The sequence below is a fragment of the Erythranthe guttata genome, chromosome 2 (assembly GCF_056151865.1).
Source record: "Erythranthe guttata isolate IM_541 chromosome 2, IM_541, whole genome shotgun sequence".
NCBI classification, from domain to species: Eukaryota; Viridiplantae; Streptophyta; class Magnoliopsida; order Lamiales; family Phrymaceae; genus Erythranthe; species Erythranthe guttata.
The window spans coordinates 14,065,798-14,093,529 of NC_142534.1; the positions used below are offsets into that span (position 1 = coordinate 14,065,798).

General features: G+C 32.9%; 4 protein-coding genes across 7 annotated transcripts; 2 read left to right on the top strand and 2 right to left on the bottom strand.

Moving 5' to 3' along the window:
* Positions 1 to 88: 88 nt before the first annotated feature.
* Positions 89 to 7,508, top strand: CYL1 (alpha-N-acetylglucosaminidase family / NAGLU family). 4 transcript variants are annotated; one of them, XM_012994315.2, is made up of 19 exons: positions 119 to 501; positions 1,184 to 1,257; positions 1,549 to 1,760; positions 2,530 to 2,651; positions 2,821 to 2,906; positions 3,114 to 3,208; positions 3,303 to 3,384; positions 3,782 to 3,888; positions 4,118 to 4,148; positions 4,442 to 4,559; positions 4,680 to 4,730; positions 5,222 to 5,331; positions 5,472 to 5,574; positions 5,649 to 5,747; positions 5,997 to 6,107; positions 6,217 to 6,455; positions 6,558 to 6,795; positions 6,890 to 6,968; positions 7,059 to 7,508. In XM_012994315.2, the coding sequence occupies exons 1-19, from the start codon at positions 175 to 177 to the stop codon at positions 7,292 to 7,294; spliced, it is 2,520 nt and encodes an 839-aa protein (XP_012849769.2). In that variant the 5' UTR covers positions 119 to 174; the 3' UTR covers positions 7,295 to 7,508. The 4 variants fall into 4 exon arrangements, with proteins under 4 accessions (XP_088668177.1, XP_012849769.2, XP_012849770.2 ...); XM_012994316.2 differs by having other exon boundaries at positions 167 to 501; positions 1,184 to 1,261; XM_088812051.1 differs by lacking the exon at positions 1,184 to 1,257 and having other exon boundaries at positions 89 to 501.
* A 1,801-nt stretch (positions 7,509 to 9,309) lies between these two features.
* Positions 9,310 to 12,666, top strand: GRX4 (glutaredoxin 4). Its single transcript, XM_012994202.2, has 7 exons — positions 9,310 to 9,673; positions 10,663 to 10,758; positions 11,424 to 11,558; positions 11,755 to 11,854; positions 11,977 to 12,043; positions 12,155 to 12,233; positions 12,340 to 12,666. Exons 2-7 carry the CDS (start codon positions 10,693 to 10,695, stop codon positions 12,388 to 12,390), a joined length of 498 nt encoding a protein of 165 aa, XP_012849656.2. The 5' UTR covers positions 9,310 to 9,673; positions 10,663 to 10,692; the 3' UTR covers positions 12,391 to 12,666.
* Positions 12,667 to 21,008: 8,342 nt separating this feature from the next.
* LOC105969470 (dirigent protein 22) lies at positions 21,009 to 21,965 on the bottom strand. The gene has a single exon (XM_012994222.2). It carries the CDS (start codon positions 21,821 to 21,823, stop codon positions 21,248 to 21,250), a length of 576 nt encoding a protein of 191 aa, XP_012849676.1. The 5' UTR covers positions 21,824 to 21,965; the 3' UTR covers positions 21,009 to 21,247.
* Positions 21,966 to 22,701: 736 nt separating this feature from the next.
* SMT1 (sterol methyltransferase 1) lies at positions 22,702 to 27,257 on the bottom strand. The gene is made up of 13 exons (XM_088812083.1): positions 26,920 to 27,257; positions 26,710 to 26,797; positions 25,348 to 25,414; positions 25,049 to 25,122; positions 24,786 to 24,926; positions 24,613 to 24,667; positions 24,477 to 24,524; positions 24,280 to 24,363; positions 23,834 to 23,950; positions 23,647 to 23,730; positions 23,409 to 23,534; positions 23,138 to 23,235; positions 22,702 to 23,023 (listed from the first exon to the last, which is right to left on the bottom strand). The coding sequence occupies exons 2-13, from the start codon at positions 26,793 to 26,795 to the stop codon at positions 22,960 to 22,962; spliced, it is 1,044 nt and encodes a 347-aa protein (XP_088668209.1). The 5' UTR covers positions 26,796 to 26,797; positions 26,920 to 27,257; the 3' UTR covers positions 22,702 to 22,959.
* Positions 27,258 to 27,732: the final 475 nt, after the last annotated feature.

The window sequence follows — 27,732 nt, forward strand, 5'->3', positions numbered from 1 at the left end:
TCAAATAAGAGTAAGGGTAAAAAGGTAACTACACCGCATAAACTAACACAGTTAGAGATGTGAGAGTTGACTGGTAAGGTGAGGGGCTGTTTTGTCGCATTTTATAGTACAAGGAGGTATATGCGTCAATAACGATAGTATGAGGGTGCTAACTGTAAACCCATTTATTTTTAAATGATTAAATGTTTCAGCATTCTTGAGTCCACTCCCAGTATAAATACGAAACAATCAAGAAAAAAATTGCACTGTTTTTTTTTTTTTACATTCAGAAACATGAAATCTTACAAGAATTTGAAGTTGTTGTTCATAACAATTTCGATTATCTTATTACCCATATGCTCCTCGTCTTCATTTCAAGAATCAGAGGTTATAGAATCTTTAGTGAGTCGTCTGAAAACCAAGAAACCATCTCCGTCGGAGCAAGAATCCGCTGCCGTAGGTGTTCTTCGTAGACTACTTCCATCCCATTTGTCAAGCTTTGAGTTCAAGGTCATCACAAAGGTAATTTTTCATCTGAACTTGTTTGCCCTCCATCTGTTTGATGAATTGATTCACTCAATTCCGGCTTTTCTTCATTTGTGCGATTGTTTTTGTTTTTCCCTGGTGATTGGATTTTGCTATTTATTTAAAACATTATTATGAAGAATTGTTAATTATTTCTTTTCAGCCTTCCATCGGTTTCTTGATTCCTGAACTTTCTTTAGTTTCTTCCACCATTTTCTTGATTTCATTATTTTTTCAATCAATTCACTGTCATGATGAGATGAACTCTATGACTTTGCCAAAAGAAGTGATTTTTTGCATTAGACTTTTTCAACTCTTTGTTACAGATAGACTAATATCGCATGCATTGAGGAATGATTTCCTTAAATACAATGTGATCATTTTGTAATATTTGGAGCGTAACAATGCTGTGGCTGATCCTTGTACTGAAAAACTATCAAGATTTTGATTTTTGTAGAGAAATAAGCTCTTGAAGAACTAGTTGAATACGATGTGTATTATTCTTTCTGTTTTATTATTGACAATGTGCGATTATGGCTTTTTTTTATTTTGGGACCAGACTGCAGACTAAGTTATTGAATTGAAGTATCCCATATATTTATGGGTGATTTATTTCTGTTGAATAGATCGGCTGTATTCAATATGTTTTTAATTATATGTAATTGATCTCAAACACTAGGATGCCTGTGGTGGAAATAGCTGCTTTCAAATAAGCAATTACAAGAATTCAAGTAGAAATTCGGCTGAAATAATGTAGGTACAGTCTAATGTTCAATCTTTTTTCTCAAGGTTTATCTTATCCTGCTGAAGTATTCTCCGTATAGCTTATTTGTGTACATTCCGTTTTACATTTGATATGTTGCCATAGTGGAGAAAAAGAGTGGCAAAAATGAAAAAAAATAAAATAAACGACCGACACTGTCGCCATCACATCTGAAAGTTTAATAAAAGAGAGGCAACACTTTATGAGTATGGTTTTAATAATGCATTCATGTTTTTTGTGCAAAGTTGAAAAATAATACATTTGATTTACTTGCAACCTAGGATAAAAGGAACTACAGCAGTTGATATCACATCGGGACTTCACTGGTATTTAAAGTACATGTGTGGGGCCCACGTTTCTTGGGAGAAGACAGGCGGTGCTCAGCTTGCGTCAGTTCCGAAGCCAGGATCACTTCCTCCAGTGAGAAACGAGGGTGTGATGATTCAGCGTCCTGTTCCTTGGAACTATTACCAGAATGTTGTCACTTCCAGCTGTAAGCATTTTATTCGACCGATTCATTTTTCTGTTACTATTTTTTTTTTCGTTGACCTAATATGTAGATGTAGATGCAGTTGCATTCAATACGGATTTATTTTAAGTTTCTTTGCTTTTGAGTTTCCTTAGTGACGGTGATAAAGACTTTATAATTACTTCTCGTTTATTGATTTTATTCTAATGGTTAATTTGTTTCGTCATGAAACCTTAATCTCAGAACTTGTGCTTGCTTTTGTTAGTAGTTACCTGGTGTATGTGTCCTTCTAATCCTTTACATATGCTGTTTTTGTTTTCCAATGTCCACTTGCCAACTATCCTGTAATACTCATTCTGGAGAAAAAGTCAATTACAAGCTGAAATCAGATACAAAGGCGATGAGTCATCAAGTCAATGTTGTAGAATTTCTGAATGTCTGAAATGCGATATGCATGATAGAAATATGGTTTTGCAAGAGATTGTTTGGAGTGGATAATACTCCTTTTTTTTTTTTTTCTCAACTTGGTCATTAGTAATAAAGAAGACACTACCGAAAAGATCGAAAAGGTGTAATTTGGGGTGCTTTTGGAACATAATATACTTTTTTTGTAGTTTTGGTTCGATAAAATATCGTATGTGTGTGTGTGCCTCTTATTCTTCTAAATTTATAAACTCATGTAGGCCAGCCTTGAATTGGTTTGAGATATACGACATGCATTCTTTTCTGTCTTTAAAGATTGCTGCTTTTGTGAACAGTTTAGCAGATTTTTAATTGGCCATTTAATCGGCAGATTCGTATGTTTGGTGGGATTGGGAAAGATGGGAAAAGGAAATCGATTGGATGGCACTTCAAGGAGTTAACCTGCCTCTAGCATTCACGGGACAGGAATCCATTTGGCAAAAAGTTTTTGCAGTACGTTTTTCGTGTCGTTCGAAAACTATCGATTTTTTTTCTTTGATTTGTTTATTGATACTTGTTATGGAATTGGTGTACTTAGCGTTGCATTAGTCTTTTCTTAACTCAAGTGCTCGTAATAATTATACTTGATTGTCGTACTCTTAATTTAATTTTTTTGATACAGGAGTTTAATATTACTAAGGGCGATTTGAATGATTTCTTTGGTGGACCTGCCTTTCTTGCTTGGGCACGTATGGGAAACTTACACAGGTTTTTGCATATTTCTTCCTTTTGCATTTCTGGCCTTTCATTATGTTTGAACGTTTTCGTTTTTTTCTTTCTTTCTTTTCTGTGTGCTAGTTGTCAGGGAATGATAAAACATAAGTTTGGAATAATTGTTCTTAGCTTGTTTCTGCATCTTTTACTCTCTGTTTCCGATTCCAAGAGGTTCTTATTCCAATTTCTTTAATACTGAAGGTGGGGTGGACCCTTGACCGAGAATTGGTTAAGCGAACAGTTGAAGTTGCAAAAACATATATTATCTCGAATGGTCGAGCTCGGGATGACTCCAGGTATGCTTCAGCTTCATTTTTTTTAATAATTTTATCTTTATTTTGTTTATGAGTTGGCTCGTGATAAACCTAAATACTATATGTCTTGTGATAGTTCTTCCATCATTTTCTGGGAATGTACCGGCTGCACTAAAAACAATTTTTCCGAAAGCAAACATAAGCCGACTTGGTGACTGGTACTTCGTTTTTCTTTTTGCTCGATGTTTTTTTATTTGAATTTAGATTACAATTCTAACCACAATTAAACAAATGAAATTTTTTACTCACTAAAACATTTGTTTCAAGACATGTTACACCATCATCCTTCTAAGTTAGGTCTATATGTAATTTAAATGTATAATTTACTCAATATTTGGTCAAGGTAAAATTGTAATTTTCAACAAGTCAAGATTAGGACAAAGAGCTATGCTAGCTTATGATCCGTATAGCTTATTCCAATGATTCGAGATTCATCATGCACATACAATAGTATATGCTTTTGTTTTTGTATTTGAAGTATGATAAGAGCCATGCTACAGTTCTTTTTCGTAACGAGAAATCTATTTCATATGTATATTTACTTCTTAATTACAGGAATACTGTTGACGGTGATAAACGATGGTGTTGCACTTATCTTTTAGATCCTTCCGATCCTTTATTTATTGAAATTGGAGAAGCATTCATCAAACAACAGATTAAAGGTATGCATTTAATTATTCTTATTATTTGTTTAAATTGTTTTTTTGGCTCCATGGATTGAATTTAGTTAAAATCTAAAATCTAACGGGATCAACAGTTTGTTCACCGGAAGCAATCCGTGTTTATACGAGCCATTAAGGGACAAAACTATCCGGATCCATTAATTTTGCTTTATTTTCTTTAATTAAAATCCATTAATTTCTCTTTTTTTGGGTTATACGTTTGATGCAGAATATGGAGATATCACCGACATCTATAGCTGGTAATTTCTTTTAATTCTTGCTTATCCTGTTATATTAAATATTTACTTTTTGGAACGAACGTTGTATTAGCAAAGTTGAGTGAGATTTCTGGCAACCAGATACTATATGGTAAGAGAATTAGGACTACTACAAATTAAACGAACTCCGTATCAAAAGTTTCGCAAGTTTACTGAACTGTAAAAACAATTTGACAATTTCTTATTCACTGCCGTTTTTCAACGATATACAAAATCTCATATGATACTTATTTTGTGCATCCCCTATTTTGAGTGTGAAATTATTACGATTTCAGTGACACGTTCAACGAGAACACTCCACCTACAAGTGACCCGGCATATATCTCATCCCTCGGTTCTGCAGTATATACGACAATGTCTAAAGTCAACAAAGATGCAGTGTGGCTAATGCAAGTATGCTGCTAATCTTGCTTTTACTCAACCTTCAAAATGCAGATAATTTTTTTTCTATCAAATATTTTTTTTTATTTTTTTAATGGTGCCTCGGCTTTAACAATTTTGATCTATTTCTAGGGTTGGCTCTTCTATACAGATTCAACGTTTTGGCAACCACCACAAATGAAGGTATGAGGTACTAGAGTCGAGAAAAAATACATTCACCTTCACTTTTCTATTTGCTATGCTAAGCTTATTTTAAACAGCACATAAGCTCTTACGTCAGATAAGATGTTTTTAGAGCTGATAAGTTGTTACATCATATTTTTAGGATTAATTTTTGGAGTGTTTGGATAATGAGCTTATTTCCACTTTTTACTCATTATAAGATCTTAAATAAAAATGTGGGGTAGAGGTACTTTTTTTAAAAAGATATTATTTGCTCTCCAACAGCTTATTTTTAAAAAAATTAAGATTTTTTTTAAATTTACCAAACACTTTGGAAGAGCTTATAAGCTCTAAAACATCTTATAAGCTCCTTTTAACATCTTATAAGCTTAGCCAAACACTTGAGTGTCTAATATCTTCTTTATTAGTCTTGCAATTGTTCTTCGCCTTTTCAGGCTGAGTTGGCTTCTCTTAATAGTTCTATTAATGAATCTAATCTTCGTTTTTGGCAGGCACTTCTACATTCTGTCCCGTTTGGGAAGATGATAGTGCTCGATCTATTTGCTGAAGTCAAACCAATTTGGAAATCTTCGTCTCAGTTTTATAACACTCCCTATATATGGTATGTAACTGCTTCACTATGCTTGATCTTGTACTTCAAGATTGTTACTTTATTACATTTTACTTTTTAATTGTCTTTGAAGTTTTTCGCTGCTTCGATTTTCCGTTTTCCGTTTAGTAACATCTAGTATGTAACAACAGGTGTATGCTGCATAACTTTGGTGGAAATATCGAAATGTATGGCGTGTTGGATGCAGTGGCTTCAGGACCTATCGATGCTCGTACCAGCAACAATTCGACAATGGTAAGCTATTCTGCTTCGATAATTCCAGCAATTTCTCTTTTTTAGTATTTTAATTTATCTGCTTTTGACGACAGATTGGTGTCGGCATGTGCATGGAAGGAATCGAACATAATCCTGTCGTGTATGAGCTTATGTCTGAAATGGCATTTCGAAATGATTCAGTTCAACTTAAGGTAAGAAAAAGTATGGGCTTTTATTCGATTTTAAAAAGTAAAATCCTTATAAATCCCTAAAAAAAATCGCAACTTTACCGATTTTGATCCCGATACCGAATGATTTTTACATGGCTTAGTACTACAATATTAGAAGTTATGCGGTAGTAAAAATGTAAAATCGGATTTTGCGATTTTACTTCCGATTTTAACAACCTTTTTTGGGTACTCAAGTTAGTTACATCAAATTTCTGTGCTTTTAACTTGCAGGAATGGCTGACAACTTATTCACGTAGACGATATGGTAAATCTGTAAATGAAGTCGAGTCTGCATGGAAAATTCTTCATCGTACCATATATAACTGCACTGATGGAATTGCCGTACGCCTTTTTTTTTTCTTTTTTTTTAATCTCGCGGTGTTTTTATTGAAAAATTCTGTTTCTCCTCTAGTTTCACCGATTAATCGGTTTCCAACTCAATTTCATGCAGAACCATAACAAGGACTACATAGTGAAATTTCCTGATTGGGATCCATCCGTAAACAATCAACTCGAAATAATTCAGAGACGTAAATTTACAGGTGTACAACAAAAGATGAGGTTTTTTATCCACGAAACGATGTCTTTTTTGCCTCAGCCTCATTTATGGTATAACAATCGGGACTCCATCACTGCCTTAAAGCTATTCATTGATGCTGGAAATGAACTCGCTGAAATTCCCACGTACAGGTAAAAACTTCAATCGCCATTAAAAAAAAAAAAGAAAAATCAATTCGCAAATTGTAGATTTTTTTTCGATATAGACATATACCGAAATTGAATTTGTTGCAGGTACGATTTGGTGGATTTAACAAGGCAGTCACTCTCGAAACTTGCAAACGAGGTGTACTTGAGTGCGATAAATGCTTTTCAGGATAAGGATGCAAAAGCTCTAAGTTTTCATTCTCTGAAATTCCTACAACTCATCAAAGACATCGATAAACTTCTTGCTTCGGACGATAATTTTCTACTCGGCACTTGGCTCGAAAGTGCAAAAAAGCTTTCGTCGAATGCAGATGAAAAGAAGCAGGTGAGAATATGATTTTCTTCATCTCCCTCTTTCGGTGATTAAATCACTTAATTATTCGATTATTTTTCATTCTAATCATACATTCACGATTTAGTACGAGTGGAACGCAAGGACGCAAGTAACAATGTGGTACGACAACACTAAGTCCGTGCAAAGCAAGCTTCACGACTACGGTGGGTTCATTTCTTTACCTTTTTCTTTTTTCGATTTTTCTTTGTGAGGGGTGTTTCGGTAATAACTTGCTTTTTTTTTTCTTGGTTCAGCGAATAAGTTTTGGAGTGGACTACTAGAAGGGTACTATCTTCCGCGGGCGTCGATGTATTTTACGCGTTTATCGAAAAGCTTAGAAGAAAACGAGGAATTTAAGTTGGAGGAATGGAGAAAAGAGTGGATTGAATATTCAAACAAGTGGCAAAAAGGTGTGGAGATTTACCCATTAAATGCACAAGGTGATGCTCTTGCTATAGCCAAAGAACTCTATCACAAATATTTCATATAGTTAGTAAAACAAATTGGTAATAATAACTTTGGTGTTCTGATTTTGTACTTCAAATGGGGAATCGGAAATTACCTTCGCGGTAGAAAATGTGTGTGATTATGTGCAGATCAACGGCTAATAAACCTCGATAAGTGTAGCATCAAATAAACCGGTATTTACCGTGAAGACCGGCTTTTTCCATACTATTAAGTTATTAATCTTTCAACAACCAAAAGATTTTGCATTGTTCTTTTTGATGTTGTTGATTGATTGAAAAGCAAAATATATACAACCTAGATAAATAAATAATTGATTAATTAACAACATCTCTTAAATAATAATTTATCTCCGGTCCCGACTCAGTGGCAAAGTGTTAAGTATTAATTTGATATATTTAGGTGGTGTTTGCAAATGATTATTTAAAAGCAGAAGTTAGTGATTGTGATTTAAGTTAGTTTTAAGTGCTTATTTTTAAAAGTTGGGGGTGTTTGCAAAAAATTCGGAAAATGAACTAAAATTGAAAAAACAGGGTTAGGGGTGCTTTTAAAAAAATAGCTTAAAGCAGATTATTTTAAGAGAAGCAAAAGCAAAAGTTGATTTTGCAAACACCTGAAAACAGATTATGAGAAAAAAAAACCGCATAATCACTTTCAAAAAGCATTTGCAAACACCACCTTAATATTCCGCTAAATTAATAGAATTATGCTAGTATCAACTGCCAGATTTGATTAATTTTGCTAAATTAAATTAATTTAATTTATTTTTTGCTAAATTAAACACTTGTCTCAGTTCTTATCTGAAATGAAACAATGAATCGTTAACCATAGCGAAAAAAAGGTCATATTTTTGACAAACATGTTTTTCACATGCATAATTAAGGAAAGCACATGAATATGCTAGAGAGTTATTATGTGGAGCATGTTCAAAATGACGAGGCCTCAATATTCGGAGAGGTGGCTATTCTAAAATGTGAGGGACTGAATTGAAAATCTGAAAAACTTCATGTTGATCTTATAAAATTATATGGTGAATCTGTAATTTTCAAAATTTCTTATTTAAAGGGTATTTGAGTCTTTTCAGGAAGTGGGCCGAAAGGTTTCCGTTTCCATTCTTGGTTTGGGGGCTTTCGGGCCCCCTCTCGATCTTTTTCGTAGTTGAGAAGGGGGAAGGAGCCTAAATCAATGAACCATCACTGACGGACGTTTGCACATGACACAAGCAATTCGGCTCAAGGTCCGGGTGCTAATAGAAGTTGCTTACTTTCCTAGTAGCGAAGGTTAAGGGCATGGCCTTTTTCGTACTAATAGTGGGCTAAAAAAAACACACCCTCAGTCGTGAAGATGGCAATTGTAGCGCACGCACGATGATCGCTTACAAAGGTCTTATTGGCTTTGACTAACTTTCATAGTGTTAGGGGTCTTTGCTAAAACAAGGGACTTGCTTTTTACGGTTTGAAAATTGCTATTTACGGTTCATAACAAAAAATACTTTATCTCTCTAAAATCCAAAAACTTCCCAAAAAAACCCAAAACCCCCCAAACTGCAAATAGCAAAAAAAAAAATATTCGATCAAAAAACTGGGCAAAACGCGTAAAAGCCCAACTTGGGCGTGCAATCTGCATTTGGGCGCCCGAGTTGGGCGTCCAGTGCAAAATTATTATTATTATTTTTATTTTTTTTAAATTGAACGCCCAAGATGGGCGTGCGTTCCAACATGTTTTTGCGAGAAAAAAAGCCCTACAGATTGATTTGTAAGGCTTTTTAACATGAAATTGGTTCCGTAATCGACCTACCCAATGCATAGTACACATAAAAGAGTCGAAATTACCTCAAAAAGTCGAAGCAAAACCCTTCTTCAAGATTGATTTCGAATTTTTATTTTTATTTTTTTGGCTATTTGCAGTTTGGGGGGTTTTGGGTTTTTTTTGGGAAGTTTTGAGGTTTTAGAGAGATAAAGTGTTTTTTTGTTATGAACCGTAAATAGCAATTTTCAAACAGTAAAAAACATTTCATTAAAACAATCACACGAGGGTTTTGTTGGCAATTAGTGATTATATAGGGGTGGTATTTGGAAAAATCCCAAACGTTAGGGGCGGAAAATATAAATTTTCTTCTTTTCTCGTTTCTCAAATTCATCATCATTCTCACCCCAATTTTTAGTTACTCGTTCTGCTGCTCTGAATCGGTCGGCCTCCAAAAGCCAAATCACCCAAACAATTTTTCCACCGAACTGAAAACTGAAGGGATTCAATCCTACGCGGTTGACGAAATCGTTTCCAGAAGCTTCCGCCACCGCCGCCTCAATCCCTCTTCTCTCGAATCTCGACGACGCGGCAACGCCACCTCCATCCGCCTGCTCACTCGACCATCTGAAAATAAAAAACCCTAATTTCGAATTAGGTAAATTCTTTCCGTTCGATTAATTGATTGTTCATGAATTGAAGTATGTGTATTCTATTGTTTTACCAGCTTGATACCACTTTTTTTTGCCCGTGATTAAAATTTTGGTATATATATATATATATGAAAACCAACAGCAAGTTACTGTCGTGATAATTCATAACAGCAAGTTAGTAGCTCTAATTGAAAGTAAAAAATATGATCTTTACTTGTAATAGTTGATATTTAATGATTGGAAAAACCTCGGTAGTATATAATGGCATGAGTTGTATGTTTATGTAATCAATCTAGTATTAATTGGTAATTTGTGACATGAATATGAAATTCTCTGAAGTATGGTAAATTTAGTGAAATGTTCTAGACCAGAGATGTTCATTTGTTTGCCGTAAGGTTCCCGAATATCTGTTCAAAGATAGTCCCTTTCTTTCCGTTTTTCCCTTTCAGCCATCGCTGTGTGTACATATTTTATTGGAATTTGCATCATTTGAAATACTATTTTTTCCGGTAAAACCGATAGTTTGCTACCCAAATCAGAGTTATTGATGACACCTGAAAAAATTGACCTTCAGATCGTGGAATATGTATGTTCTCGTTATATTTGTGTAGTAAATATTTTATTATTAGTATACAGACCAGTGTTTGAATTCTTCCATGAATTTTTTTATTTCATTAATCTACAATGTATTGGGTCGTATTTTTTCCACTCTTTCTGCTAGTTGGTGATGTTTATCTACAATTCATTATTACTCTTGGTGATTGTTTATATCTCTGTTCGGATCCCCAGAATAAATCCCTCTATAAAGTGTTGTTGGCATTAGATAATGAATTTAGTAACTTAACCCACATTCAAATACATTCTAAACCTGATTTATACCTTTAAAAAAAATTATACTTGAGAAGCCTATCCGCAACGAGTTCTTGTTTGTGTGAATGCCTATTTACTCTCCGTAATATAGATTAAATTTTCTATTAATTGGATTCTTATGCAGCTTTGAGAGACTAGCACTGACTTTAGCATAATGGCAAGATCACTGGCTAGTATTATCTATAAAGGCATTGTTGGATTTCCAGCTGCTAGTTCGACTGTAAGTTTATCACTTCTTCTCCTAATTGCAATTTTTTAAAATTTTCTTTTTCCAGAATTTATGCTTTTACCAGTGGTCGTTTGTCAGTTTGTTTTTTGTTTATATAACATTACCTAGTGTAGATTGTTGTAGATACGTTGTCCCCTTTTGTAACCGGTTTTGATCGTACATCTGATCACGAGACCTCACCCCTCCGAGAAAATCAATTACATAATTGCCTCATTTGAATTGTTGATGAAAATAAGAGCTTAACTAATTATCCAATCAATACACGATTTATATGTGAATGATAAGAAAAAGGAGCCTGAAGTGATTGTCATCAGAGTTTTTGGGCTTCGAAGTCTTCCGTTGTATATTATTTCTTGTGAAAAGCTATTTTTTTCCTGATCATCCATAAATTGATGCTTACACTAGTGCTTAGCAATTGATGGCTTTCGATTAGATATTAAATCATCTTATTAACACAGCTTATAGAAAGTGATTTTTTTTCTCTCACGATAATCAATAACAGGTTGCTTATACTACATGCAATTAGCAATTAGACCTGGAATTTGTGTGTCGATATATAAAATATTGTGCTGCCTGATATATGTTTGCTAGTGGAAATGCATTGTTGGAATCAACTCTAATATTATTTTTTCATTGTTTAATTAATACCTGTGTAGGCATCTGGATCTCTCTACCAGGGCATACGTCGTTTTTCCACTACTGTGCCTAGTGACCCTGATACACATGAAGATTTCCAGCCAACTAGTAAAATTGAGAGTTCTGACCTCTCCTTGAAAGACATTGTTGAGCAGGTAAAAAAATCCCCTCCATCTGATTCCGTAGTGGCAGCATCGAGACTTAGGGTGTCAGAGAATTCGCTATGATTTTTTATTTATATATTTTTGACTAAGTTTCATATTTTAATTGTAGTGATTTTTTATTCTTAAAATATTGTTCGGTGAAGGTATCAGCTTCACAATGTAAGCTGATTTAATCCCATCTTTACAGGATGTGAAAGAAAACCCTGTTATGATATACATGAAAGGAGTGCCTGCTCTTCCTCGATGTGGCTTCAGTTCTTTAGCAGTGAGGGTTTTGAACGAATACAGTATGTTTTAAATTTGTTGTATGATGTTTTGCTTACGTCGAATGCTTCTTTTTACTTGCATGCAATTTAAGTACACAATTTGTTTTTTGGTTACCTTCTTATCTATGCATACGGTTTTGCAGATGTTTCAGTAGGTGCAAGAAATATATTAGAAGACCCTGAGCTAAAAGATGCTGTAAAAGCCTTCAGGTGAGTTCTTCTTTTTCGTCTTGTAGTGAATGACGATGATGTACAATAGGAGATTATACTCCCATATGTTTTATTCTGCTATAAATATGTATAATTTTTTTTTTATTGCAGCCACTGGCCGACATTTCCTCAAATTTTCATAAACGGGGAGTTTGTCGGAGGATCTGACATCATCCTTAACATGCATCAGGTTTTCTTTCTCTACTTATACTTCTCTCTCGATTTTGTTCTTGATTTTTGTTTATGTGCTTTTGTGGGTAATATAGAGCACTAAAGCCCTAGTTCGTCTTATGCAGACCGGTGAATTGAAGGAAAAACTGAAAGAGATTTCAGAAAAAAAGGAGTAAGCAAAAGGCGAGGTGTGATTTCGAGACAGCTTTATGCAATGCTTGGCGAACGAGATGGAAAATAATTTTATTATTGGTGTAATTTAACACTTCATAAGATTTCTTTGTTCCCTAGGACATGTATCGTCAAATAATGCGATTGTTTTTCTCGACGGATTTTTTTTTTTTTGGTTTCTGCATTCGTAGTGGTCCGTTCCGCTTTCCGCTTTGAATTTTTATGAAGACTGATGTAACAATAACTTTTTGAATTGTCTTGAAATAATGGAGTTACTTGAATTCGATCCCATATCGACAAAATACGACGTTAATGCGCTTCCGCGTTGCTGGGATTTGGTTCTTGTTACATTTGACCCAAATTGAATAACACTTGTATATTTTTAATTAAAAACATAGTATATGTATATATATATATATATATATATATATATATATATATATATATATATATATATATATATATATATATATATATATATATATATATATATATATATATATATATATATATATATATATATATATATATATATATATATATATATATATATTAACCATGTCTACTTATTTACAAACTGAAAAAGATTATGGTTTTATATTATACATATTATATGTATGTGAAATATTTTTTTATTAATAAGAAAAAAGAATGACGATATTACTACAAGAGAATAAACGCGATCACAATTACCCGAAACTAGAAGCACAAGAACGACTATGAAAACGCAGAACCTTTTTTTTGAATTTTATTTATTTTTCTTTTTCTTGTTTATTTCTTCACAAAGTTTGTTGCTATTGTATATGTGTAATTTTGTTTATGCATTTTTATAGAAGGATGGTGACGTGTATATATATGGTCTCTTAGAGCAACTCCAATGGAGGCATTAAATGGGGTATCAAACTAAAAAACTACCACTTTGATGCTCCAAAATTAAAAAAATCTTCCTCCAATGGAGGCATTAAAGTGAGAACTATTTTGATATTCAACCACCCCGAGGTGCAAAAATACTCCCCGGAAAATGAGGCATAAAAAATGTAACCACTCCATTAACCTATCACTATTTGACACGTGGCATTTAATAATATAATTATTCATATATTTTAAATTTGATACTCTATTTGATACTTGTGGTTGGAGTGAATTTTTTTTCTACCAGTATCAAAGTATTATATCAAATATCAAATGAATGTTTAATGCTCCATTTTGATGTCTCTCCATTGGAGTTGCTCTAACACAACGGCTCTATCTATTTCCAGATTAATTATGTGAATTAATGGTACGGCTGTACTTTCCTAATAATTAGTGAGACGATAACTATAACAATCTATTATATGTTAGATTTTATATTATTTTTTTAGTTTATTTCGAAATCTAGTATTATATTTCTCAATAACTTCCCTAATTTAACCATAATTGTATTATAATCGATGGTATTTTATGGAAAAAATCGTATTTTTCATATATTTAGTCACTACTTACAAAATTAATTGCACGTGTATCGCTATTTTATGATAAATAATTTTCTCAAAAAAAAAATGATTGATATAATAACCATGAATATCATTTATTCTCTGTTTCAAGAATCCCATTATTGTTGATCATAAATTAAAATTTTGTATTCACCGTGCAACACGCACGTGCGAAATAACAAAGTTATTATTAAATAATAATTAATTAAAGGATTACAAATTGAAAAAAAAAAACAAAGATTATTCAACAAGGTGCAGTCGTCCTACAATCACCATCGACTATAGTTTCACAGGAGCACGTGGGCGTGCCAGGTGGCTGGTGGCCCCACGGTATGCCCGGGGCAGGCGGGCAGGATGCCACTACAGAAACACCGCAACGATTCTGACACGCGGGCAGACATATTTTCCCCATGTCCTCACCTTGGCATGGTGTATTTTGCAGTACGAGGTAGCACACGTTAGCACCATGCACATGCACATTTTTCGGATTCATCACTGCATGCAACCAATTACCAAAAATTTAAAATTATGCTTACATTAAATCAATTGTATATTGAAAAATATTGTGATTATTTTAATATATATAACTAAAAAGAAAAACTAAAAAAATTATAAGTAATAAATTATAATTAGGTATACATGATGTATATATGGATATTAACAATGTTTTGAAAATTAGACCGAACATTAATCTGGACAAGCTACTTGGTCACGGTTGGACCTGTTCAATTGGGGTCCAATCCAACCGGTGTTATTTTCTTTTTCTTTTTTCATTTAATAATTATTTAGACATAATTTTTATGATAAGCAAACATATTTCTTTCACACACATTAACTCATTATTCATTCACAATTAAAATGTAAATCAAACTTATTTTTTCTTTTACTGACACAACATATCAACACATACGTATCACAAATATTATAGAAATTATAATAAAAAATAATACTTCGTCCAATTTAAAAAAAAAATTAAAAAATCAATTTGGGCAGTAATAAAACATCGTTTTGGACATTATACTTGTTTATTCTTATAAAAAAACACATAATTTTGGGCAAAAAAAACATAATCTTGGGCAAAAAAACCTGATTTTCACTCGGGTTCGATATTACGATTCAATCGGTCAAACCGAACTGGACGAAGGCAATGGTTTACGGTTTAACCAACCGGTCCGGTTCGAGTTTCAAAACACTAGATATCAGAAGTTTAAGGGAAAAAATGTTAATATTAAATACCTGAAATGAGAGTAGTTAGGAGAAACAAATAACAAATTGTGGAAGCTTTTTCCATTCTTTATTATTATTATTATTTATTTCAATATTTGCAACTCACTAATTAAATAGTTGTGCTTCGAAATATTTGTGCCATTACAACTTTTTATAGGACAGTTAAATCCAATCTAATTGTGTAATTACAATTAATCATACAATAATTAAATATTTGTAATTGCGCCATAAATCTGTACTAATATAGAAGCCTATCTTCACCTTCTTGTCACGAGTTGACTTCTTTGAGGTTAATTTGACCTTTCACATTCAATTTTAACTATTGAATTCTTTCGTCATTAATTTATTATAAATTCAATTTTCGACACTTTATTAAATATTGAGTAAATTGCAAAATTTGGAAAATATTATTTGGACTTAAGTTTTGTTACCAATTCAACCTACCAAATGATGTGTTTACTCTCACCAAAATTGTTTTTTTTTAAAGAAAAATTATCATAATATGACTAATACTATATAAAAATTGGTTACTTAATTCAGTTTTGATCTCTCACCAATCGATCCATTACCGACCATATTTTCAGCCGGATAATAATTTTTTAACCGATTTATTGGATCTGTCAACCAACTATATTATTAAAATTTTATGAAAAGAAATATAAAATAAAGGGTGTGATTTTTTTAAGTGGGTATGGAATTATTAAAATAGTTATAATTTTAAATTAAACAAAAAACTCAGCAAGAAAAAAAAGTTAGATATAAATCTTCCACCAAAAATTGGGAATATCCACGTTTGCAATTAGTTTGAATTTCAAAATTATATTTTTTGTTGAATTACTATTAAATATTTTGAACTGATAACTGATGGTAGTTAGTGATACTAGGTAGAATGTGCATATTTTTTCTCAAAATTTTATTTTTTTTGCCGGTATTTTGTACATTTTATTTGACAAGACAAAAAAAAGAGCCCTTATACAAGGTTGTCGGAACCGAATCTGACCGGCCGATCCGACCGAGAATCAGTAGAAGTATATGGGTCGGTTGGACACTAAATACCGGAAAAGTCGAAAATCGGGACCAATAGGCCGAAGCCCGAAAAATGAAATATAATATGGACGGAGGAGAGAGATTTAATTAATTTACAGTTAATAAAATCATCTGACTCATATGGGTAAATAATGATAAATTCGTCGCAGAATGATTTCTGAATGCTAATTATTCGTTTGACGACAATAATTCCATCTTAATGATAATATTATTAATATATATATAGACGAATATTTATATTATTGTTGTTTAATTTTAAACACAAGATACAACACAAAATAAAGTTAAAGAGTATAACCTGGCGTCATTCTTCCATTATTTAAAACTATTTATTTATTTTAATATTCTTCTTCTAGAATCATCCCAATTTTCTGATTGGAATTTAGTTAAAGGAATAATTCCCCATGTAATTAATTCATTTCTTAGGAAGAAAAAACATTCCAGAAAATAAATTCAAATGAGATAAAACAAAAAAAGAGAAATGCTTTAGAGTCATCATTCTTTAGTTGGATAATTAAATTGATAAATAAACACATCCAAGTCACATAAGTAAAAAAGATGTTGATAGTTAATTTATTCATTGTATTTTAGGCTATATTGGAAAAAAAATGTTAAACAAAAGTCATCAATTATTAATTTATTATATACTTTACGAAATTAATAAACTAGTAGTCGAAATAATAACAAAGATAATGATAAAACAAAACCAAGCCACCTTGGTTCATTGCAAATCACCAAGTGGTTTTGAACTGTATATACGTATGGATGTGAGTGTTATTATGTGTAAATTAATAGTTTAAGATCAGTCGATATATTTCGTCGGATGTACCATCTACAAAACCGCCATCTTCAAACTGTTTTTATGCAATTTTTGGATGGAAATAGGGAAAGGTATTTATTAAGCATAAAGTTTATTCTCAACCCAATTAAATGGAAATTTCTTAAATATCTCTTCTTATTTCTTTTTTTTTTAGTAAATCTCTTCTTATTTCAATTTAGCGCAAATTACAAGAATCTCCTGAAGTAAGGTTTAATTGCGAAAAAGTTAAATCCTCCTTATTTGCATAATTACGGGTTGCAAAGAACCCTAACATAACATAGTAATTGCATAAATTCTCATGTGTTAAAATAATTAAATGAAAGAGAAAAAAACAGTTTTATATTCAATTTACAAACCACTTCTTATTTTAATTATCCTAAGGATTGTTTTGAGTTGCCTCTTTTTTAAGAAATAATATCATATTTATCATGCCTATAAACAAATTCGAGATTTTATAGTTTCAAACGAAAGTTCGTCAAATTTTCGCTTGATAATTTGCATCCACCTTCCTTGAACTGTGACAATTTGATAACCATCTCTAAATATGTGTGTAATTTGAAATCTCGAAAATATGCCATTTAAAAAAATATATAAATTTTTTTTGTAAAATATGTTTAAAAGAAAAACTAAAAACCATTTGAAATATATAAAATAATATTAATAGTTTTAAGAGGGAATTTGCTAAAAATCTCCTTCAATTAACAAATAGAATATACATGGGAGATAAAAAAAAATAATAATAAATAAGAAAAGAAATAAAAAGAAAAAGAAAACACCGAAATCGTATAATACATGCATGAAGACTTTAACTACAACACAACCGTGTGAAGAACGAAATCAGCCGTATCGATCCGGTCGCCACCGGATTCCGATGGCCTAAAATGGCCCATTGCCGCCTCAGCGGTGGTGGTGCGGTGGTTATCAAGATCACGGCGAGAAGGAGGGTGGTAGTATTTACGAGCAGTGTGGGGACAATTAGAGTGAAATCTCCAAACAATTCGGACACCGGCATCTAGAAGCTCCAAATACTTACCCATCGCGGCGGCGCGGCCCCAGCCCCTCCCCTACTGGAACCTGCAAATTATTCAAAAATAAAAAAAAAATAAACAAAATTCGGAGACTTATATATTTATATATAAATAAATTGAAAAAAAAATTCTTTTAAGGGATGGGAGGAATTTGCGGTTTATAGAGTTGGCTCTCTGTTTCTTTTTTTCCATTCACATGCAAACCTATTTTTGGCCATTGAATTTTGGTAATTATTAGGTAATACTTTGGGTATAAAAGGTATTTTCATATTTTATTTTGTGATATTCCTTTTTTTTTTCTTCTTTTTTACAGTTTTTTCCTCGTTTAATTTTAAGGGGTAATGGCAAATAGGCCCATGACAAGGGCACTTAATTAAAATAGGGACATCCAACTTTTTTGTCTTTCAAATAAATCCACCCCATTCAAACTTATTTGCAAATAAGGAAAATCCCTCTATATATACCAAAATTACCCCCAATTCATTTGGAACCCAATTTAACTCCAATTTCATGATTTACACCCCAATTTAGCCCAATTTCATCAATTAACCAATTTTAACCCAAATTTCAATTTTGACCCCAATTTTAACCCTAATTCGTATCAATTCCACCCATTATGCTCTAACTTCTTTAATATTACACATTGACCCCGGCTTTTAACAAATATATCACATTAACCCCCAAAACTTTTTTTTTTTCAGAAAATAATTTTTTTTCTGAAATATTTTTTTTCCGGCCAGATTCCGGCGTTGACCGCCGGTCTCCGGCGTTGACTTTTTTTTTTTTTTTTTTTTTTTTTTGAATTTTGTTTTCCTGAAATTTTTTTCCGGTCGGTCAACGGCCGTTGACCGCCGGGTTTCCGGCGTTGACTTTTTTTTTTTTCTTAAAAAAAATATTTTAATTAATTTTACTGTCTTGGCTGTTAAATTACTGTCTCCGGCAGCTATTTAACTATCGGAGACAGTAATTTAACTGTTAATCGACTGTTTTTTTTTTTTTTTTCTTCAAAAATATTTTAATTAATATTACTGTATTCGTTGCTAAATTACTGTCTCCAGCAGTTATTTAACTGTCGGAGACAGTAATTTAACTGTTAATTGACTTTTTTATTCTTAAAAAAATATTTTTAATTAATATTACTGTATTCGTTGCTAAATTACTGTCTCCAGCAGTTATTTAACTGTCGGAGACAGTAATTTAACTATTAATTGACTTTTTTATTCTTAAAAAAAATATTTTTAATTAATATTACTGTATTCGTTGCTAAATTACTGTCTCCAGCAGTTATTTAACTGTCGGAGACAGTAATTTAACTGTTAATTGACTTTTTTATTCTTAAAAAAAATATTTTTAATTAATATTACTGTATTCGTTGCTAAATTACTGTCTCCAGCAGTTATTTAACTGTCGGAGACAGTAACTTAACTGTTAATTGACTTTTTTTTTTTTTTAATTTTTTTCCTTAAAAAAAATTTATTTAAATTAATATTACTGTCTTGGATGTTAAATTACTGTCTCCAACAGTAATTTAACTGTCTTAGATAATAATATTAATAATATTACTGTTCGGAAAAATAATATTCATAATATTACTGTCTCAAACAGTAATATTACTGTCTGAGACAGTAATTTAGTAGTCAAGACAGTAATATTAATTAAAATATTTTTTTTTTCTAAGAAAAAACAATTCAAAAAAAAAAAAAAAAAAAAAAAAAAAAGGTCAACGCCGGAGACCGGCGGTCAACGGTGGTTGACCGGCCGGAAAAAAAAAAGCAGGAAAAAAAAATTTCAAAAAAAAAAAAAAAAAAAAAAAAAAAAGTCAACGCCGGAGACCGGCGATCTCCGGCGGTCAACGCCGGAATCTGGCCGGAAAAAAAATAGTTCAGAAAAAAAATTATTTTCTGAAAAAAAAAAGTTTTGGGGGTTAATGTGATATATTTGTTTAAATCCGGGGTCAATGTGTAATATTAAGAAAGTTAGAGCATAATGGGTGGAATTGTTAAGAATTATATTATTGAGGGTATTTTAGACTAAAGACATGGGGATGGGCTTAATTGAGAGACTGTTTTTTTTGTGGACTAAAATGCATTTAAGTCCCATGTGATGGGCCTTTTTGCCATTTGCCTTAATTTTAATATTCAAACATATGGAAGGTAAATAACTAAATTTATTATGGCACGAGAAAAGGGATTTTCTACGGGCAAAAAAAAATGCAGTTGTGGTCCGTCATATTTGCACCGATTTCACATTTGGTCCCTCTTGTTCATAAAAAACATATTTGGTCTCTCATGTTTCAAAACTTCAGCATTTTTAGTCACTTCCATCAATTTTTCGTTAGAACTAACGGAATCAAGCGTGTACCTATCACTGCTTTAACTGACGGAGTAACGGTAAATTGAAGAAAATGACCAAAAGTGTTAAAGTATTGAAACATAAGGGACCAAATGTGTTTTTCGTGAACATGGGAGACTAAATGTGAAATCGGTGTAAACTTGAGGAGTATACCCAATTTTCTACGTTTACCTTTGACATTTTAGGTACTTCTGATTTCGGAGATTGTTCCGGATTTTTTTATTCGTTTGTCCAGGGATGATATAACGGTTGGAACGAGTCTGTGTCAATTGACTCAGGTTCGAATCTCTCTTGCCAACGATCACTAAGTGAAGTTTGTCACATATGGTTAACTTAGTGTCATTTACGTCTATCATATGATTTACAAGCTATTATACGAGAGCATAGGTCTACCCGATAAACGTGTATATAGTTGAATAAGAATCCTTTATATATATATATATATATATATATATATATATATATATTACCCCTTATAAAAATCTAAACAAATTGTAAATTGTAATAATGCCTTTGACACAAATCAAATTATTCCAATAGTCGTGTGCATTGTCCAAATTCCAATTCATTGGTGGAGTGTTCTTAAGAAAAAATTACACTTTTCATTCTTCAAATAATCAAATTTGCACAGATTTCACATTCGATCCCTCATATTCACAAAAAATATATTTGAGCCCTTATGTTTCAATAATTTAACGCTTATGGTCATTTATGTCATTTTACTGTTAATTCACGGTAATGGTCAAACGCTTGATTCCATTAGTAGTAATAATAACAGAAAAGCGACGAAAGTGACTAAAATTGTTGAATTTTTTAAACAGACCAAATGTTTTTTTTTTAAGGTAAAGGGAAAATGTGAATTCAGTGCAAATTTGATAAAACGCATAAAATGAAAATTTGTTGAAAAACCGATCGATCAGTAGTGCAGGGCCACAACATTGACCTCAAGGCTAGCTTTTCCGGCGTTGAAATTGAGATAATAGATCCTCGCCGTGACCCACCCACGCGCCAGTCGGAAAACGCCGCTCCCGCCAACAACCGCCGCCTCACACGACGGAGCAAAGAGCGGGCAGCTGCCGAGAACCGCCAGCGTGCTGCCGTTGAACTCCCTGCTCGTGAACACATAGGTGAAGAGGTCGTACGAGGAGATCTCCTCCAGCGACGCCGCCGCCGAGATCCCCTGCGCGTAGCCCACGCGCTGAGAGGACTCGTCGGGGCCGACCGTCAGCGGGTCGTCCCTCACGTCCATTAGGCCGAAGTACGTCGGCGAGGCGGCCGTCGCGGCGGCCCTGGCGATGGTGACGGCGGTTGCGCCGCGGAGGTGGTGGCAGAAGAAGTGGAGTTTGGTGAGCTTTTCGCTAGAGGGGTATTTTAGGTATTTTACCCATTTTTCAACTGCTTTTGGACTTTGATCCCTGGCGGCGTAGCAGATTTCCATGGCGGTTATGATTGCCAAAAATACTAAAATTAAACTAATTATTTTATTCCACATATATAGTGATATTTTTAGTATTGGAGCCAATTAAGTATGAAGAAAGTTTATGAACATATGTAGAACTGACAAGTATTTATAGGCTAATCGAAAAGAAAAGGGTAAATTACACCTATACCCCTGAGGTATCGATATGAACATATATATAACTGTAAGGTTCCAGTGGTATCATAATTACAATCATTCCATGAAATATCGTTAAAAACTCTAACAGGACGATGTATTAGCTAGATATATTATTCCATAGAGTTCTAATGCACTATTACTTTCACGAAGAGGTGGAAACAACATAAAGTTAGGGGAGTTAGGGGCTGACATAGCTCCCCAACATTTCTTAAATCACTCTTAGCTATAGTTCGTTAGAGTTGTGTCGGAATAACGTATCTAAAACATTATCATGTTAGACTTTCTAACAATGTTTCAGGATGGTTGTAATTATCGATATTACAGGAACCTTACATTTATTTTATAGCATACCCAGGTGTGTAGGTGTAATTTATCCATAAGAAAATATAAGATACCCAAATAATTAGAAAAGGTTGAATTAAAATTTATTTTTTATTGCCAATAGAGGTAAAAAGAAAATTATAATTGAAAAAAATTAAAAATAACGAGACAAAATAATTCGTATATCGACGACGAATTACATTTGAAGATTGTTTTTAAGTTCGAACTCAGAACCTTTATAAATTGCTAATTCTAGAGAGATAATGACAAGGATATACAAATTCAAATGTGCAATTAACCACAAGAATTACCAACCCAGCCCTCTACTATTAGAGTACAGGTCTAGGGTTCGAAATTCGCCCCCTACCCCTACTTCACCAATTTGTAACAACCATTTGCACCATTTTAAATCAAAAGAATGAGCCATAAAATTAGATAAAATGAAACTGAACACTATCACAATAATCAACAAGGTTTTTAACGAGGCCCTCCGTTAATGAAATAAAATCTTCTTTTTTGGCCCCCAAAAAAAAAAAAGGTCACAAAGTTAAAGTGTCATCAACAAACACAAACAGACAATCAAATCCATTCACAGCCAAAAATAAATAAAATCTACAACTGTCATAAAAAAAACATCCTAAACACTCCATTACAGCATCCCACAAGCAAAGATCCACCTAGCTCTATCGTTACTCAGACTCCGATAGTGGCTTCCGAGCCACGAAGAAATACATCGCCGTGAATATTTCTTTCCTGCAAAAAAACAAATAAAGTAAATATGAATAAAAATATCAAGAATTTTTAAAAAAATCAAGAACGAGAATATAAACGAAACGAAATAGATTTATTCGAAAAAGGGATTCTTACTTTCCACCGGCAAGAAGTCCTTCTGCAGCTTTCTCCAAGAAAGCTTGAACCCTTTGACTTCCCTTTGGAGCAATTCCAATTTTTTCTAGAGCCGCCACCTTCAAACGAGACGAAAAATATTGAACGAGATATATATATATATATATATATATATATATATATATATATATATATATATATATGTGTGTGTGTGTGTGTGTGTGTGTGTGTGTGTGTGTGTGTGTGATATTGTGCAAGGAATTTAATCGCAAAGTATATGTAGTAATGTTACCATGTTTTTGGTAAAAAAACGACCAACTGCAGACAAACGGAAACTGCTGAGAGAGAAGTGACTTGCATCCATCGGCAAGTACCACGGTACAGGCGAGTCCACCGCAAGATCTTTCTCCCACACAACCTTTTCACAATTCAAGGCAAAAAAACAATCTAATTAATATATGTATATTGATTAATTAATAAATATATATATTTATTAATTGATTGATTAATTAATAAATAATGCTACGCACTTCAAAACCAGCTTTCTTAATAGCATCCAGGCATTGACTCGTCAGCCGAATGTCGGGGAGACCGTTACCTAGTTCGATTTCCGCCTGCATGTACATAAGAAATTTATTAAATAATTAAATAAAAAGACCAAATATTGCTAATGAAAATGTTTGTTTGATTTTATTTTTTGATAAATGATGAGTTCACCTTAATTTGTTGGTGTTCTTCGTTATTAGGGTCATAGGCATCGGTCATGCACCATTCGTAAGCGGCGAAACACTGGCCTGGTTTCAGCACCCTGTATATCTCCTTGTAGCAGCCAACCTAGAGAAACGAGAGAGTATTGTTATAAATAAATAAATAAAAATGTCATATTTGGATTAATATTATACTGCCTCGTTTGGTTCCAAGATATGTCATGAGAATATTTTCAAAAATTCCAATTATTTTCCAAAAGGTTTATAATATATGAATTTGTATTATGCGTGACTAAAAATTGGAATTTCGTTCCGCCAATTTTAAATATATAAAAAAAATCTGATTTTAGAACAAGATTTTCCATTCCAATTTCCACATAAGATTACGATGATCTTAATTTTGGCTAAATCCAATCGAAGCAACCAAACGGGGACTAAGGGTATCAATTTACGTACCGCATCTGGGGCATGACAGGTGGCTTCAATTGCATACACTGCATCAAAGCTACTGTCGGGGAACGGCATCTTCATGAAATCAGCCTGCATAATTAATTACTAATAATTATTAGAGAGAAAAAAAAAACCCTGAAAAATTAATTAAAAATCAGCAAGAAACGAAAAGGAAAAAAAAATAGATCTGCAGCTTCACCGACTTTAACAAAATCGCAGGTCTGCTCCAATCCAGCAACCCGGTTCAGAACCTGCACCATACGTATAAAACAATAAATAAAACAAAAAATAAAATTTGCAATTTTGAGTGTAAAGTCATAATAATAAACGAACAAGTACCTTTCCTCGAGAAATCTGGTACTCATTGTTATTGAGACCTGTGACTGATGTAGAGCTGCAAAATCATATTTTAAGACAGCAATTTTAAGATAATATATATATACGATAAAACGTCAGAAAATATTTAACGAAAGGCAACATAAATCTTGAGGTGTAGGAATTTAAAATCAAACCTGAATCGAGCAATTTCTCTTAGTGGCCCACCGATTCCACAACCTACATCCAAGACCTTCTGTCCGGCTTTGAGGCCGAGTTGTAAGGCAAGGAAGTGCTCGTGACGTTTAATGCTCTCTCGAAGAGACTCGCCTTTCCATCTGTGTGAATAAAATCACATTATTTTTTAGTTAATAAATGATCAGTTTCATGATTTTTTTTTTCTTTTTAGTATTTTCATCGTGTAATTGAAGAATAATAACGAAGAAGGATATTTATTCACCTGGGTGCAAAATGGAATGATTCTCCCCAGCCATACTCGTAGAAACTTGTGACGAGGTCATAGTACTTATTAACCTAGAAAAAAAATGACGAGGCGATTATCGCATAATGAACGGTGAAAAGCATTATAGTGAAAAGAAGAGCAATCTCTCTTGTCGAAGTTATGAACCTGAATCGAGCAATTTCTTTTAGTATTAAACTTCACTTTGAGATATAAAAAACGAGCATAAGATTATTGCAAAACAAGGGGGGGAAAAAAGTCGAAATGAAAATTCAGCATGACAAAGTAGGAAATCTCACCATGTCGGTGTAGTTGGATTTTCTCTCTTCCTCGTTTCCTCCATAGCAAACATGATACTTCTCGTACCTGATGTACAGACACATAAACGACAAATTAATATAATAATTTCAATAATAAGAAAAAACAAATGACATCATAAAATAGAAAAGAAAACACAAGAATTCCATATCAGAAATGTTCTGAAAAAACAACTAAATAGTCACCCTTTGTAATAAAATTATAATTTTCGAAAATTAAAACGTGTATGCAAAGCAAGAACATTAAGCTATTAAACGAGTAAGAAGTCCGTCAAAAGAACCAAAACTTAGAAAAAATAACAAATAAAGAATATCAAAGAGAAAACACGACAAAAGCTTCGAATAGCATTTACTATAAGGAAATAAACATGAAAACCATGTGAACTCATTCGACTAGTGTTTTTTTATCGGGTTTTTTTTTTTTTTTGACTGATACCTATCTTAGGAACAAAAAGACAAACTAAAAAAAAAAAGACGACATAAAACAAAATGTCTCGATTGTCCAAGAAAAACATCGACTAGGATTTGCATTAAGCACATGGCCTCAATTATTCAATATCCATTTTCTTCGTCACCAATTAACTCAAATCCATATCTTGTTAAAAAATATCGATAAAAATTTCACTGTCGCGTGTATAAAACCTCAAACAAAACAAACTCCTCAAAAAAATAATATAATTAAATTAAATAAGAACAAGGCTACTGATAGGGATTCAATACAGGGGGAGGGGGACCACATTAATACCTGTCCACATGTGGTTTGTATAATTCAATGGTAGAAACCAGATCAACCACAATAATTACTTGGATATTCTTTCATTTTTCGCTGTATGTATACATTCATTATATTACTACTTTGCCATAATCAAACCAAACAGGAAAAATAACATGAATATAAGCCAATAATTGAAGATAAATTCTCACTAAATTATAGAACTTTGTTTGATGTTTGGTATCCCCAATAACTTGCCGGGTCGATCCGCAAATATTATGTTATCATGGCAAGATGTTTTTTATTGGATCGTCGAAGGTCCAATTATTTAATTGAGTTTCGTAATTTTAATCTTATCGTAGCAACAAAACGAGGCCTTAGTGGCTAAGCCTTAGTGATAGCAATTAAGTAAAACAAATTGCTTTCACAGTAATTCTTTAAAAAAAAAAACACACACACAGTGATGCTAGAAAAGTGACAGAGAGAGATCCCAATGTAATTAAACAAATGGGATAAAGTAGAAAATAATGTAGGATCAATGTACAAACTTCAGCAATTATTATTTCAGAAAAAAGAAAAAAAAAACACAGTACACACACAGTGGAGGGTGTGAGATGAAGAAATTTGCTTACTTGTCAACGGCGGAGAGAACATCATCCTTTTCAATCTTTCCGCCGAGCCCAGATGCCAGATCCAATGTTCCTCCTACCTTCGACATCGCTGTAAGAAAAAAAATTAAAAAATACAAATAAAAAAGGAATCTTGAAGATCTGATACCAACAAAAAAATAAAAAAAAAAAAAAAAAGAATATAACAATGCCGGAGAGTTTAACAACTCTCACCGAGAAAAGGGGCCGCCGCTGGATTTAAAGATCCTTCTTTTTTGAGAGAGAGAGACCAAAAAGTTGAAAACTCTGATCGGAGAGAAGTTAGAGAAAAGTACTTTTTTGTATGGCAAAGAAAACAAGAGAGAGAGAGAGAGAGAGAGAGAGAGAGAGAAAGGTGACACCGAAGAGTTGATGAAGTGTGAAGTGTTGGTGTTTTGTGACAGTGGGGTTTTGTTTGTTGTTTATGGGGAGGAGAGAGAGAGAGATCGTAAAACGACAGAATAGTTGGAGAGTGGTCGCCACGTCAGACTTTCGCACGTGTCCAGGGAGGATGATTTAGGTCACAGCCGGCTGACGATATGCCTGTGTGGGGATCTATTTATGCACGTCTTTATGAGGTTTATAATGCTTTTCTAATACAAACGGATCTCGTATGAATTAAAAAAATAATAATAATAATTGTAATAATATAAAATAATTAATAATATTGATATTTTAAGTATAATTTTTGGAGTAGTTTTTGAAAATTAAAATTCGATCGAAAATCAGAGTCTGTTGTGTATACCGATTTCAATAATAAAAAAATTAATTTTTTTGAAATTCGAAATAATTTTTTTTATCCATGATTCGAAAACTTAGTTCCAATTTCCAGATCTAGTTTCTACTACATTAAAGTATTAAAGTTGGTTTGGACCGAAGTCCCCCTCAATTGCAAAAAAAGTCATTCCTATTATATATATATATACTAGATTTTTGGCCCGTGCGATGCACGGGATTGAAGTAAAATTAATAAAAAGTAAATTTCAATTTAAACGACAAAATTAAGTT

Coding starts and splice junctions, on each gene's coding strand:
- CYL1 (XM_012994315.2), top strand. CDS start 175: ATGATTAAATGTTTCAGCATTCTTGAGTCCACTCCCAGTATAAATACG. Junction 4,560..4,679: donor ATGCAGTGTGGCTAATGCAA/GTATGCTGCTAA, acceptor ATCTATTTCTAG/GGTTGGCTCTTCTATACAGA. Junction 6,969..7,058: donor AAGCAAGCTTCACGACTACG/GTGGGTTCATTT, acceptor TTCTTGGTTCAG/CGAATAAGTTTTGGAGTGGA.
- GRX4 (XM_012994202.2), top strand. CDS start 10,693: ATGGCAAGATCACTGGCTAGTATTATCTATAAAGGCATTGTTGGATTT. Junction 10,759..11,423: donor TTCCAGCTGCTAGTTCGACT/GTAAGTTTATCA, acceptor ATACCTGTGTAG/GCATCTGGATCTCTCTACCA. Junction 11,855..11,976: donor GAGGGTTTTGAACGAATACA/GTATGTTTTAAA, acceptor ACGGTTTTGCAG/ATGTTTCAGTAGGTGCAAGA.
- LOC105969470 (XM_012994222.2), bottom strand. CDS start 21,823: ATGTGGAATAAAATAATTAGTTTAATTTTAGTATTTTTGGCAATCATA.
- SMT1 (XM_088812083.1), bottom strand. CDS start 26,795: ATGTCGAAGGTAGGAGGAACATTGGATCTGGCATCTGGGCTCGGCGGA. Junction 24,668..24,785: donor AGAGAAATTGCTCGATTCAG/GTTTGATTTTAA, acceptor ATGATTTTGCAG/CTCTACATCAGTCACAGGTC. Junction 24,364..24,476: donor AGACCTGCGATTTTGTTAAA/GTCGGTGAAGCT, acceptor TTAATTATGCAG/GCTGATTTCATGAAGATGCC.